A 14293-nucleotide genomic window follows, 5' to 3' on the forward strand; every position below is an offset into this window, starting at 1 on the left:
GCCCACTAACTCTGTCCATGTGCAAATAAACTTGATCTTAGGACAAAAAAAACTTCTGCAATGTTCTTTACTGTAACACATTGCTTTCATTAAGAGAAGTGAACTGTTTCCAGCAATCAGCAAATATAAGCGCACAAAATTGTAAACGCCTCCATCCGTTCCAAATCATGCATAATATAAGGAAAGAGCTAAGCAATAGGGACCGTCTATTTGAAAATGCTTTTTTTAACGCATCATCTCCAACGTTGTGAGCATCCATTACAGAGCTTTGCTTTGGTGTAGTGTGAGGCCTGTCCATTCACATCAGTTGTGTTCTCCTACTGAATTCCCTTCTCCTGATGTCTGCTGGGGATTCTTTTTCCGCTTGCCAGTGCAAAGTCTACAAACCTACCGTGTAAGAGCAGACCGACTACATGGAAAGATTCCTGCACAACGTGCACATTTCACATTTCATTTTTGATCATGAACAAGTATTTGATTTGATGTGTATGAAAATGATTGGTGACACATGCATAAAAGGTGAGTCATTTACCATCATTTGTCACCTTTTGATAGTTGATTTTCCAATTTTGATAGTTTAGTGGCCGCAAAGGCGTTAATCAAATGATTAAGTGGGATTTCTTTCAAGGCATACCTCTAGTCAGCTTGACTCTAGAGATATCCATGTATGTTTTTTATTCATTATGCAGGCAGTTACGTTCTTCTGATTTATTTGATGTTTTGAAAAGGCAACTACATTTTCAAAATGCATTTACTGTTTTCAGTCTTGTGTACACTGAATATTTTCCCGATAAAATACAGCTGGCAATATATATATTGTAACGACCCTGGGTTTATAAGCGCGGAAATCGACTCTGCCGCTCGAGCATGCTTTTGCGGCACAGTCGATAGCGCGCCGGACCTCGGGCTAGGAGGTCGAGGGTTCGAGACCTGCTCCCTGCCTGTTTCATTACATTGGTGTCAGAAGTGGGATCGGACCTCGCATCCACGACAGTGCGTGTGCTTGGCCGGTGAGCGCGTTCCTGTAAGACGTAAAGTCGCAAGCTAGCGCGAGGACGCGCTCTTTGAAAGGAGGGAGTAGTGTAACGACCCTGGGTTTATAAGCGCGGAAATCGACTCTGCCGCTCGAGCATGCTTTTGCGGCACAGTCGATAGCGCGCCGGACCTCGGGCTAGGAGGTCAAGGGTTCGAGACCTGCTCCCTGCCTGTTTCATTACAATATATAGTTTTTCTCAATTTTCTGGACATTTAAAAAGGACATTTTCAGCAATTTCAGTCACTTATTTTGTACACTGTACAGTACTTCAGTGACTTTTTCACTTTGAACATCTCTTCTCTGTTTCATATTTGAAATTATTTTCAATATTACTGGATGTGTTTTTGCAGAGAGGCCCAATCATACTTTAGGAGGGCTTTGTCAGACAAGTATAGTATTGCAGACAGTATACAATAGGCCTTACTATCTATGCTTGGTTTGTAATACAATAACTACCTGCTTGGTTCTGAGTACTTTTGATGGACTTGATTTGATTTCATTAATGCTGTATTATAAACATTTTAAATCAGCATTACAATATACAGCATGGAGCATGTTAACAATTCCAAACACTATCAAATGTCGTTTTTCACACCTTCCTGCTTTAGCACTTGATCCTATAAAATGTATGATTACCATCTCATACCATTTACTATTTTTCATAGAAAAGGATGGTCTACTTAAGCAATAAGGCCTGAGGGGACGTGGTATATGGCCAATACCACATATTCATAAACTACAAAAAAGGCAGTCAAAAAATGTATCATAAGAAACAAGATTTTGAAGTGTCTTTCCTAAATCTAAGAGATATTTTTAAAAATAAAAATAAAAAAAGGAAACATTTTGGTCGTTTTTTTACACATATTTAACCCCTTTTTTTGGGTAGGCACAAAACTACCTTCATACTTCCATTCGTTTTTTAAAACCTGTACCGGTTACCTTCAGACGAGTCCCGTGAAACTTGTGGGGGATGTAGAGCAAAACGGAGAACACCATTCGTGTTTGTGAGAATATCCCCTTTCCACAATGGGGTCCCATTAGTTTGTAGCCAAAACGGTTCGGACGCTACCAAACAGAGATTGGCACATCAACGGTACTGACTTCAAACAAGTCTCCTGACACTTATGGGGGTCATAGTCAAACACCATCGTGTTTGTGAGTGTCTCCCCTTTCCATAGAGTGGTCATGATAGTTTGGATGCTACAGACGTTTTCATGGGAAGACCTATTTTCGGGATGTCTCCCGGTCTGACAAACACCGCTCTAGCTCCGCCACCTTTCACCGCAGATGCGGAAGTGCGACACTGGCATTTCCAGTTAGGGTTAGGCACTTGATAATAAAACATAAAAACAAAGAAGAAGAACATCTATCTCATCATTGCAGTTACATCATATTCATATGGGCACAGAAGACATCAAACATATTTTTACTTTATTTTTTAAAGCTGCCCAGAGAGGACCTCGTTTTTATGGGCAGACTCATTCTGGGCATACTTATTCCATTTTGAGTTCTCCAGTATACAAGAAAGTACCTTTCCCAGCATTACTCCTGAACCTGTATAAGCACACATCAGCAACACCTGATCTGGTGCTGTGATTGTGTGCATCCCTAACATGGGGAAAGTAATCAGTTAGATATCTGGGTGCAGAACCATAAATACTCCTGTAAACCAAACCTAGTCTAATCTGGGACAGCCTAGCCTCAACAGGCAGAACCATAAATACTCCTGTAAACCAAACCTAGTCGAATCTGGGACACGTTAGCCTCAACAGGCAGCCAGTTTAGTTCCTGAAAGCAGCTCCTGCCTATATGAGTACGTGGACTCACCTTCAATACTACCCTGATCAACTTATTCTGGGCTATCTGCAGCTTCCCCTTCATAAATTTAGATAAGCCCCCAAACCAGGAAGTACTAGCATGGTCAAAATGGCATTGAATGAGGGCAGTGGCTAGCACTTTCATGGAGTCCTTATCAAGCAGCTTGGGCTTTCTAGCCAAAAACTTGGTCCTGGCATTAACCTTCCCTAGCACTTTATTGGCCATGCTCACACCTCCCAAGCTTCCACCAAGGATACATCCCAGGTAGCTAACAGAGGTAAGGATTTGTTGTTTTGCTGTTGTTACCGCGGACACACATATAAACAAATATTAGCGTCACAGAGTAGGGCTGTGGCGGGCACAAAATATTTGGGTAGAATTCTGTGGCATTATTTTAAATTATTTCATAGTATGAAGAATACAACTGAACAAAGCTGAATAAAATATAAATATTTTCTTCAAACAATTTGAGGAAGTGCGCACATGCGGCTATTCTGTAATAAAGTGGTTAAAAAATAAATAGGTACTCCTATATGTTTAATTTAGAGTTATTAATGTAACTTTAGTTGCTCTACAAACGTTGGGCTATGTTTTGATGTTTAATACATTGTAAGGCTGCATGATGAGATTCTAATGATGATTTGAAAAAAGTCGCCTGAAAGGCATGAGCTCTGCTTTGTGTTTTGCGCAGGCGGAACACACTTCATTAGTCTCTCATTTACAATTTGACAAGCTCTTGATAATGCCTCGAATTTCACGCCGACATCCCTTTTGTGGCTGTAATGCACCATAAAAGAATCCATGCCTTTAGCGGCCAGTGGCCGTTGTGCCCTTGTCCCGGAGTGCTGCGTTGAGCCCTTCTCCCTGAGTGCTGCGCACTCCTAAGCACCTCTCACCCACCTGGCTCTCCATCACAGGATCGGGTCTTTCTCACAGGTTACAAGTGAAGCCAGACACATTGGGGACCTAACTGTGAATATTGAAGATATTGGAAGAACTGCTCACATTGACTTTTCATCAGCCAGCAAGATGAGTAGGCCAAACAAACAGCAAAAGCACTAGTCTATGTCAATCTACTATCCCACATAGTACAAAAGTCAACCTATTCTATTCTGTGCGACAAATAAATATTCCAAACATAGTCTTGGACAGTTGTGGGATGCACTAGATCCCAAATGAATACAACCACTAGCATCAAAAAAACTTTTTTTCGCAATGTGGCTGAACGCAACAGATTAGAACATTTACCTTAAAATGTTGATAAACTATAAGGCTATTTCTTCGCATTATAAGCACAGCAATGCGCACATGGTAGTAGGCTATAAGTGCGAATGTTCCATTAGTGGAAAACATCATTATCAAAAGTGACCGCAAATACGATTATGCATGTAATGCTTTTGTTATAAAGGTGCATTTTTATGGTGAAAATGATTAAGAGATTATAAAAATCTTTCAACATTGTTTATATTTTTTAGCTATAGATTTCATTCAGGTATTAAAATGAACATCTCCAATAATATTTTTTCTATGGGAGGGTTAACACTGTCATAACAATGAAATAACGATGACATAACTTTTACTTTGAGAGATGGATCAACAGAGTTGATTATGTTCATCACAGTTACCAGGAAACTGTTAGACTGGGCCCTCTTATGAAGCGTTACAGACTCAATGTAATGACACAGACTTTTCACCCTATCTGCGCAGGGAACCAAGCCCAGCTCTGACACAGTGGAGGTATCTGTCTGTTGTAATGCCATTACTGTCCCTGGCACAGAGACCATGTCAGGGCATGTCAGGGAGTTGGTTAGTGTCTGTGAGACATAGTCTCATGACTGGCTGCTGAGCAATGAAGTCAACCATGTTACCCACAGCAGAGTCAGAACCCCTCCCTGTGTTCGTTGCGTTTGGAAACGGTGGTATGCATGACAATGGGCGCTGTCGTGCTAATTAATTGGTTACCAATTAAGTGGTAACCAGGGTTACCACTTCGCACTGCTAACACCCACACAGGCACGCACGCTTGCGCAGACACGCGCGTACACACACGTATACATAAAACACATACAACATAACCATACACAGACAAAATTCCCTGGTTTCTATGGCAACATTTCAATATTGTGTAAGTGTTGTGCTCTCTCTCTCTCTCTTTCTCTCTCTCTCTCTCTCTCTCTCTCTCTCTCTCTCTCTCTCTCTCTCTCTTTCTCTCTCTCTCTCTCTCTCTCTCAGTCTCTCTCTCTCTCTCTCTCTCTTTCTCTCTCTCTCTCTCTCTCTCTCTCTCTCACTCTCACTCTCTCTCGAAAAAGGGTTGTTGCATTCCAGCCACACCCGTGACAATTTAAGAGCATCAACACCATGGAACTGAAGTGCTTTTTTGATATTATAGGCACGTTTTTATATAACCTATTTTGTTGTTGTAGTGGGGGCAGTTACATTAGAACTTTAAAAAAGACATACTTTAAGGAAAACATTTACATATAATTGTTGTATTTATTTGTATATTTATTTGTAATTTAAAAGTATGCATTAGGTGTCTGTAATAGCGTAAACATGGCAAAAACAAATGTAGACATTAATAAATGCATTTTTATAGCTTTCCGAATATTTTTTTCATTAGTTGCTTCGAAACTGCGCCCCCTGTCAGTTATTGAGTGTTTATATACAGTGCTGTCAGGAAGTATTCACACATGACTTTTTCCACATTTTGTTGTGTTATAAAGTGGTATGAATGAAATAGATTTAATTGTCATTTTTTTGTCAACGATCTACACAAAATACCAAATTCACCTTTGACCGCGATTACAGCTGTGAGTCTAGGTAAGCCTGTAAGAGCGTTGCACACCTGGATTATACAATATTTTCACATTCTTCTTTAAATAATTCTTCAAGCTCTGTCAAGTTGGTTGTTGATCATTGCTAGAATGCCATTTTCAAGTCTTGCCAAATATTTTCTAGCCGATTTAAGTCAAAACTGTTACTAGGCCACTCAGGAGCATCCGATGTTGTCTTGGTAAGCAACTCCCGTGTATATTTGGCCTTGTGTTTTAGATTATTGTCCTGTTGAAAGGTGAATTTGTCTCCCAGTGTCTGTTGGAAAGCAGAACAGAGTTTTCCTTTAGGATTTCGCCTGTGCTTAGCTCTATTCCATTTCATTTTATAGTAAAATCGTTCAAGTACATGCCGAAGACAAGCATACACATAACATGATGCAAACACCACCATGCTTGAAAATATGAATAGTGGTACTCAGTGATGTGTCGTGATGGATTTGCCCCAAACACTTTGTATTCAGAACATAAAGTTAATTTCATGGCCAATTTCAGTGCCTTTTTGCAAACAGGATGCATGTTTTGGAATATTTTTATTCTGTACAGGCTTCCTTCTTTTCATTCTGTCAATTAGGTTAGTATTGTTGAGTAACTACAATGTTGTTGATCCATCCTCAGTTTTCTCCTATCACAACCATTAAACTCTCTAACTGTTTTAAAGTCACCATTGGCATCAAAGGTGAAATCATCAATAAGGACACATGTATTTTTTAAGTGACTGGGTGTATTGATACACCATCCAAAGTGTAATTCATAACGTCACCATGCTCAAAGGGTGGAGCAGAGGTCTAAGGCACTGCATGTCAGTGCTAGAGCCATCACTATTAGACCCTGGTTTGATTCCAGGCTGTATCACAACCGGTTGTGACCGGGAGTCCCATAGGGCGGTGCACAATTGGCCCAGTGTGGTCCGGGTTAAGGGAGGGCTTGGCTGGTGTAGGCCGTCATTGTAAATAAGAATTTGTTCTTTTTTTTTCTTTTTTTTTTCTTTTAAATTTTATCCCATTTTATCCCCATTTTTTTCGTGGTATCCAATCGCTAGTAATTACTACCTTGTCTCATCGCTACAAATCCCGTACGGGCACGGGAGAGACGAAGGTCGAAAGCCATGCGTCCTCCGAAGCACAACCCAACCAGCCGTACTGCTTCTTAACACAGCGCGCCTCCAACCCGGAAGCCAGCCACACCAATGTGTCGGAGGAAACACCGTGTACCTGGCCCCCCTTGGTTGGCACGCACTGCGCCCGGCCCGCCACAGGAGTCGCTGGAGCGCGATGAGACAAGGATATCCCTACTGGCCAAACCCTCCCTACCCCCGACGACGCTATGCCAATTGTGCGTCGCCCCACGGACCTCCCGGTCGCGGCCGGCTGCGACAGAGCCTGGGCGCGAACCCAGAGACTCTGGTGGCGCAGTTAGCACTGCGATGCAGTGCCCTAGACCACTGCGCCACCCGGGAGGCAAGAATTTGTTCTTAATCAACGTCTGCTTTTTATATTTTTACCCATCTGCCAATAGGTGCCCTTCTTTGCAAGGCATTGGAAAACCTCCCTGGTCTTTGTGATTGAATCTGTGTTAGAAATTCCCTGCTCGATTGAAGGATCTTACAGATCATTGTATGTGTGGGCTACAGAGAGGAGGTGGTCATACAAAAATCATGTTAAACATTATTATTATACCACTCATTATGTGACTTATTAAGCACATTTGTACTCCTGAACTTATTTAGGCTTGCCATAACACACGGGTTGAATACTTATTGACTCAAGACATTTCAGCTTTTCATTTTTAATTGATTTGTACAAAATTTGAAAAACATAATTCCACATTATGGGATATTGTGTGTAGGTCAGTGACAAAACATCTAAATACATTTTAAATTCAGTCTGCAACACAACAAGATTTGGAAAAAGTCAAGGGGTGTGGATACTTTCTGAAGGCGCTGTGAATTATTGCTTATATCCTACGTATATCCTACTTTTTTTTTTTTATAACCAACATTTTTATGTAAACTCAGCAAAAAAAAAGAAACGTCCTCTCACTGTCAACTGCGTTTATTGTCAGCTAACTTAACATGTGTAAATATTTGTATGAACATAACAAGATTCAACAACTGAGACATAAACTGAACAAGTTCCACAGACATGTGACTAACAGAAATGGAACAATGTGTGCCTGAACAAACGGGGGGTCAAAATCAAAGTAACAGTCAGTATCTGGTGTGGCCACCAGCTGCATTAAGTACTGCAGTGCATCTCCTCCTCATGGACTGCACCATATTTGCCAGTTCTTGCTGTGAGATGTTACCCCACTCTTCCACCGAGACATCTGCAAGTTCCCGGACATTTCTGGAGGGAATGGCCCTAGCCCTCCCCCTCCGATCCAACAGGTCCCAGACGTGCTCAATGGGATTGAGATCTGGGCTCTTCGCTGGCCATGGCAGAACACTGACATTCCTGTCTTGCAGGAAATCACGCACAGAACGAGCAGTATGGCTGGTGGCATTGCCATGCTGGAGGGTCATGTCAGGATGAGCCTGCAGGAAGGGTACCACATGAGAGAGGAGGATGTCTTCCCTGTAAAGCACAGCGTTGAGATTGCCTGCAATGACAACAAGCTCAGTCCGATGATGCTGTGAAACACCGCCCCAGACCATGACGGACCCTCCACCTCCAACTCGATCTCGCTCCAGAGTAAAGGCCTCGGTGTAACGCTCATTCCTTCGACGATAAACGCGAATCCGAACCATCACCCCTGGTGAGACAAAACCGCGACTCATCAGTGAAGAGCACTTTTTTCCAGTCCTGTCTGGTCCAGCGTCGGTGGGTATGTGCCCATAGGCGACGTTGTTGCCGGTGGTGTCTGGTGAGGACCTGCCTTACAACAGGCCTACAAGCCCTCAGTCCAGCCTCTCTCAGCCTATTGCGGACAGTCTGAGCACTGATGGAGGGATTGTGCGTTCCTGGTGTAACTCGGGAGTTGTTGTTGCCATCCTGTACCTGTCCCGCAGGTGTGATGTTCGGATGTACCGATCCTGTCTGTCCTGTCTCCCTGTAGCGCTGTCTTAGGTGTCTCACAGTATGGACATTGCAATTTATTGCCCTGGCCACATCTGTAGTCCTCATGCCTCCTTGCAGCATGCCTAATGCACGTTCACGCAGATGAGCAGGGACCCTGGGCATCTTTCTTTTGGTGTTTTTCAGAGTCAGTAGAAAGGCCTCTCTAGTGTCCTAAGCTTTCATAACTGTGATCTTAATTGCCTACCGTCTGTAAGCTGTTAGTGTTTTAACGACCGTTCCACAGGTGCATGTTCATTAATTGTTTACGGTTCATTGAACAAGCACGGGAAACAGTGTTTAAACCCTTTACAATGAAGAGCTGTGGAGTTATTTGGATTTTGAAAGACAGGGCCCTGAAATAGGGCCGTTTCTTTTTTTTCTGAGTTTAGTTATCCGCTTTTAGTAAGATGGAAGAACATAGTTTGATAAGGGAGATGTTGTGACCGGGAATCTTTCCCCCTGGGCGTGGTTCTCCCAGAAGAGTTGGGAATGAAGGAGTGGCCAAATGAAAAAGGGAAGGTATAAAGGAGGTCATAAATGTGTGTGGATTCCTGCTATAGCTGTCTAGCTGTCACCTCAACAACACAGCAACAACCTGGTTCTACCGTGTTACACCTGAGGAGCGCAGTGAATAACAGGTAACGTAACGTTGCATTCATTTATGTCTTGAGACTGAGTTTGAGATTGTATTGTCCCAATGGTTTAGAGCTCTTATTGTGTTTTTATTGTTTTACTGTTCAGTGTGTTGCAATTTTAAATGCACTTTAAAATTCAAGTTTAGCTCCAGCTGTGTAGAATCATATTTCATGATACATAGAAGGGGAAAAGGGGATACCTAGTCAGTTGCACAACTGAATGCATTCAACCATAATGTGTTTTCCACATTTAACCCAACGCCTCTGAACCAGAGAGGTGCGGGGGGCTGCCTTAATCGACGCCCATGTCATCAGCACCCAGGGAGCAGTTCTTGTGGGGGGTTTTGCTCAAGGGCAGAACGGCAGATTTTTCCACCTTGCCGGCTCAGAGATTCAAACCAGCGACCTTTCAGTTACTGGCCAATGTGCTTAACCGCTAGGCTAGTGAGGGAATATTCCAATTAAGTTTTGGCTGATTGGTTAGCCCTCCCTAAAAGTTGGTGCTTGCTCTGCTCTACAGCCGAGCCAATTTAGTCCTGGGCTAAAGGTTGGTGTTATCTGACTTTAGAGTGTGCTATGCTGCAGTCCAAAAGTTCTCCTTTGGCAAACCAACCTTTTGCAGTGTGAAAAGTCCTGGCATATAGCGTGAAACTAACCTCAATTTTGGCTGAATCGAAAAATGAATTGTCCAACATTTTCTATGAGAGAGATTAGGCATGTCCAGCATGCTGTTTGAAAACATGTTTTAAGTCTTGTAACGAAATATTTGTGCTGATCTATGGAATGTTCAGAAGTAGCTTCTGAGCAAAATAAGACTAAGAACTCTTAAGACGTTATGGCTTGAATGTCCCGTTCTGAATGACAAAGAAATACACAAAGCAAATATGTTAGACTGAAATGTTGCTTCTTATAGTAGCTGCTGAGAAAAGGTAATCAGCTTATTTGGGCATGACTGCAGTTACGGTTTGGAGGCCTATTATGGGATGGGAGCCTATCTTATACTACGCATCCATATCATAATTGCGGTCATGTTATAGTCTATAAGACAATGCACAGCAAATGCAAGACTAGTCTGAGGGCAGGTAATCAGGTTATGATGTAATTGGTGAGTAGCTATCTGTGGAATCTGACGTGCCAGGAGGAGAGGACAGTCACTTGTGTGACTGTGGCAGAATTATTACAGACAACAGATTCACAGTTCCATACCACATTCCTTACAAAGGGCTTTAATTATGCATTAGATGCCATATTATGTCAATTTCCTCCAAGTATTACAATGGTCTTTACTCCAGTGTTACAATGGTCTTTAGGGTGGCCTTCTACCTTCATACTCTGTCTATGAGTAGGGACTTGGTCTACAATAATACAGAGATGTTGTGAGCCAATTTGTATTGACTAAGAAATGTTTCCAACCTCCTGCTAATTTGTTCTGAGCTGTCAGTTGGTACTTTAGAGAGAGGGGGATGTGACTGTCCCTCTCTAATGTCCCTTAGGATAAGCTGGTATAATCAGGGATGAAACTGGGGGGGAAACAATTAACTTGAACTGAATGCCCGATGATCTGACAGTGGTGATTTGCTAGAGGGATTTTTTGTTTGCTGTTAGGGGACCATGGCTGCAACACTGCTTCCGTTTCTGATGAAGATAAAAAATCGTAGTGATGCTGTTCTCTCTTTACTTACAGATACTATGGAAGTAAGTACCTCACCTCCTCCAACCTCTACACTGACAACTAACGACTGAGAACTATCCCTGAAAGGAACTGTCTCAGTATTCTTGAAATATTGTGTGGAAATAGTCTGTCTGCGTGTCTGTGTCTGTATGTATGGGAGTGTGTGCATAAGTGTTGGTGCCAGTATGCATGTGTGTATCTTTGAAGGTGTGTTTATTAATCTTGACCCCCCAGCTCTCTGATGCTTTGTGTGGCTGTCCGTCCTCTGGTTATACCCCCCAGGGAAGCAATGGTATCTGGCCCAGTCAGAAGCAACCAGGGGGTCTTGTCTGGTCGACACAGCCTGGACAACAGCCCACCCAACCCCAGGCCATGCCCTGCTTTCCTGGGCAGCCCAGCACCCCCTGCTGGCCTGGTCCACAACCATCCCAACCAGCCCCAGCTCCGGCTCAACCTCAGCCAATGCCCTGTTTTCCTGGGCAGCCCAACACCCCCTGCTGGCCTGGGCAACAGCCATCCCAACCAGCCCCAGCTCCAACCCAAAACTGGAACTGGCCTGGTCCGCAACCATCCCAACCAGCCCCAGCTCCATCCCTAAACTGGCCTGGTCCCCAACCACAACCAACCCAACCAGGCCCAGCTCCATCCCTAAACTGGCCTGGTCCCCAACCACAACCACCCCAACCAGCCCCAGCCCATCCCTGCCAGCCATGCTGGCCTGGACCCCATCCCCAGCCTCCCCAATTCCAGCCTCAGCCTGCTCTGATCCAAGCCCAGGCCCAGGGCCCCAGTCAGCCTAGTGTCCCAGGGTGGCCAGTCCCAGGCCTTAGCCCAAGCGTTAACCCAGGGTCTGGATGGCCATTAGGCCCTGGTCAGGACACAGATGGCTTCACACCTGCTCCACAGTGGAATCCGACACCAGCTGGACTGGTGAGAGACAAGGAGGGAGGGAAGGATGTTTCCAAATCAAATCAAATCAAATGTTATTGGTCACATACACATGGTTAGCAGGTGTTAATGCGAGTGTAGCGAAAAGCTTGTGCTTCTAGTTCCGACCATGCGGTAATATCTAACAAGTAATCTAACAATATCACAACAGTAGATGTGGATGGAAGGAGGAAATTTGCAATAAATTGTGTTGGTGTGAAGACAGAGCCATATCCTAATTGTCAATGTGTTGTGTTGGTGTATAGAGCGTTCCCTACAACCAGAACCTACAAAGAGGCATCTACGACAAGATGATGATCACCATCATGGGCCGGGTCAAACCAAATGCTAAGCAGTGAGTTCATCAACTTCCATAGTCTACTATGGTCTTTGTTGTTTACTAGGATTAATAAGATCCCTGAGAGACCCAGTGTAAGCATTGGATGTTAACATACGTGTCATTTTGTAAAGTTGATTGTTCTGAGCATGTCAGCTGCCTTCGTCTGATGACAGTGGCTTGTTTTCACTGTCTAATGTCTTGACCGATCCTATTATCAATCTGATCAATTAAACATGATTTTTGATTCGTTTTTTTGGTCGTATCCCCCTCCAGGTTCACAGTCAACTTCCTGCGAGGTAAAGACATCGCCTTCCACCTCAACTCTCGGTTCAATGAGGGGGGCAAGCAGGCAGTGGTGAGGAACACCAAGGTGGGAGAGCACTGGGGGAAGGAGGAGAGGCACACACAGGGAGGCTTCCCCTTCATGGCCGGACAGTCCTTCGAGGTCAGTGGGAATATTCATTACAGCAGTGCAACTGTAGCCCCTACTGTACCAACTAATAAAAGGAATATAGAAAAGTGTGTTTGCTATCATTATTAAGCATAGAACGATGGTTAGTTGTTTTTATTGATCTCTACTAGTTAAGGTTAGTACAGGGATAAAGTACTGTAACTAAAGTAGGTTGTAGATCAGCACTGTGGGATATCCTCTCTCTGAAGCACTGTCTGGTGAAAGCTTTGGTTGAATGCAGAGTCTATGTACTGTTGAGTGTCCGGGAGGTAGTCAGATGTACCTTTCAGGGATATTTATCGAACCAGGCTATTTTGCAAAGACAATCTGGCTTAAAGTTGCAATATGTCACTCTGGCGGCAACCCGAACAAATTCACATACAAATGTGTTATAGATCTGTCATTCTCATTGAAAGCAAGTCTCAGAAGCGGTAGATCTGTGCACTATTTCTATGCTTTTAGTTCTAAAGTTTAGTTTTTTTGTATTTTGGCCTACTTTTGTTTATGTAGAGCAGCTTCAAACAGCTGAAAGTACAATATATATATTTTTTTAAAGATATTTCACAGTGGTTTAGATGCAGAGTTGGTCAGTGGCACCTTAATTGGGGAGAACGGCTCATTATAATGAGCCGTGCTCCTCTCAGCTGCCTCCTGTGTTAAGATGGTACAATGGTTCTCTACACTATACTTGCTTGTTTTGTCACATAAACTGAAAGTAGGCGAACTATTAGGATTTTAGCAACCAGGAAGTGACGGAGTGATTTCTGCACAGTGCACCTTTAAGAGTGTTCGTCTTTCCTTTCAGATGAAGATTCTGGTTACGTCTGGGGAGTTCAAGGTGGCTGTGAACGAAGCTCAGCTGTTTGAGTTTAAACACCGCGTCAGAGAACTCAACCAGATCGATCGCATCAACATCCTCTATGATGTCATCCTCATCTCCATCAACGTAGACACAATACCATGACACCCACACCCATGACATCAATATACAGTATATAACACCCAGCATAGGCTACATGCATAACATGGCATCAATCTGCATTTGTCTTTGCACCTGTTTTATGATGATGATAACGAGCTGTACACTTAAACCACATTAATTCCCACTAACAAACACTCCGTCTGCAAACGTGTGTAATGTTAAAGGCCTAAGAATTCAACAATGCCATTTAATTTTAATTCTTATTTCATATAACAATTTTCTGTTGAATGTCTATATAAATAAACATACTTTATGACTTTGAACTGACTAAATATATCAGTAGTTACAGAAGGTCTCTATATGAGAGGATTCAGCATCCTCAGCTGATTCAGCGTTTTCAGAATCTAACCAGGTTAACTTCTGCCACTCTAAATAAGAAAAAACTGTTGTTTGAGTGTGGCGCTCACAACGCCAGGGTTGTGGGTTCGATTCCCACGGGGGACCAGTATGAAAATGTATGCGCTCACTACTGTAAGTCGCTCTGGATAAGAGCGCCTGCTAAATGACTAAAATGTAAAATTGTATGAAATAAAACCATTAAA

At 43.1% G+C, this 14293-nt stretch overlaps 1 protein-coding gene across 1 annotated transcript; it reads left to right on the plus strand.

Moving 5' to 3' along the window:
• Positions 1-10209: 10209 nt before the first annotated feature.
• Positions 10210-14249, plus strand: LOC129817204 (galectin-3-like). Its single transcript, XM_055872217.1, has 5 exons — positions 10210-11074; positions 11334-11981; positions 12245-12333; positions 12592-12763; positions 13575-14249. Exons 1-5 carry the CDS (start codon positions 10991-10993, stop codon positions 13731-13733), a joined length of 1152 nt encoding a protein of 383 aa, XP_055728192.1. The 5' UTR covers positions 10210-10990; the 3' UTR covers positions 13734-14249.
• The last annotated feature ends 44 nt before the right edge of the window (positions 14250-14293 follow it).

The sequence above is a fragment of the Salvelinus fontinalis genome, chromosome 20 (assembly GCF_029448725.1).
Source record: "Salvelinus fontinalis isolate EN_2023a chromosome 20, ASM2944872v1, whole genome shotgun sequence".
In the NCBI taxonomy this organism is placed as follows: domain Eukaryota; kingdom Metazoa; phylum Chordata; class Actinopteri; order Salmoniformes; family Salmonidae; genus Salvelinus; species Salvelinus fontinalis.

What these genes read in the sequence shown, in the direction of transcription:
- LOC129817204 (XM_055872217.1), top strand. Translation starts at nt 10,991, where the DNA reads ATGGCTGCAACACTGCTTCCGTTTCTGATGAAGATAAAAAATCGTAGT. An exon ending in ATCCGACACCAGCTGGACTG is followed by an intron (nt 11,982 to 12,244) that starts GTGAGAGACAAG and finishes GTTGGTGTATAG; the next exon opens with AGCGTTCCCTACAACCAGAA. An exon ending in TGGCCGGACAGTCCTTCGAG is followed by an intron (nt 12,764 to 13,574) that starts GTCAGTGGGAAT and finishes CTTTCCTTTCAG; the next exon opens with ATGAAGATTCTGGTTACGTC.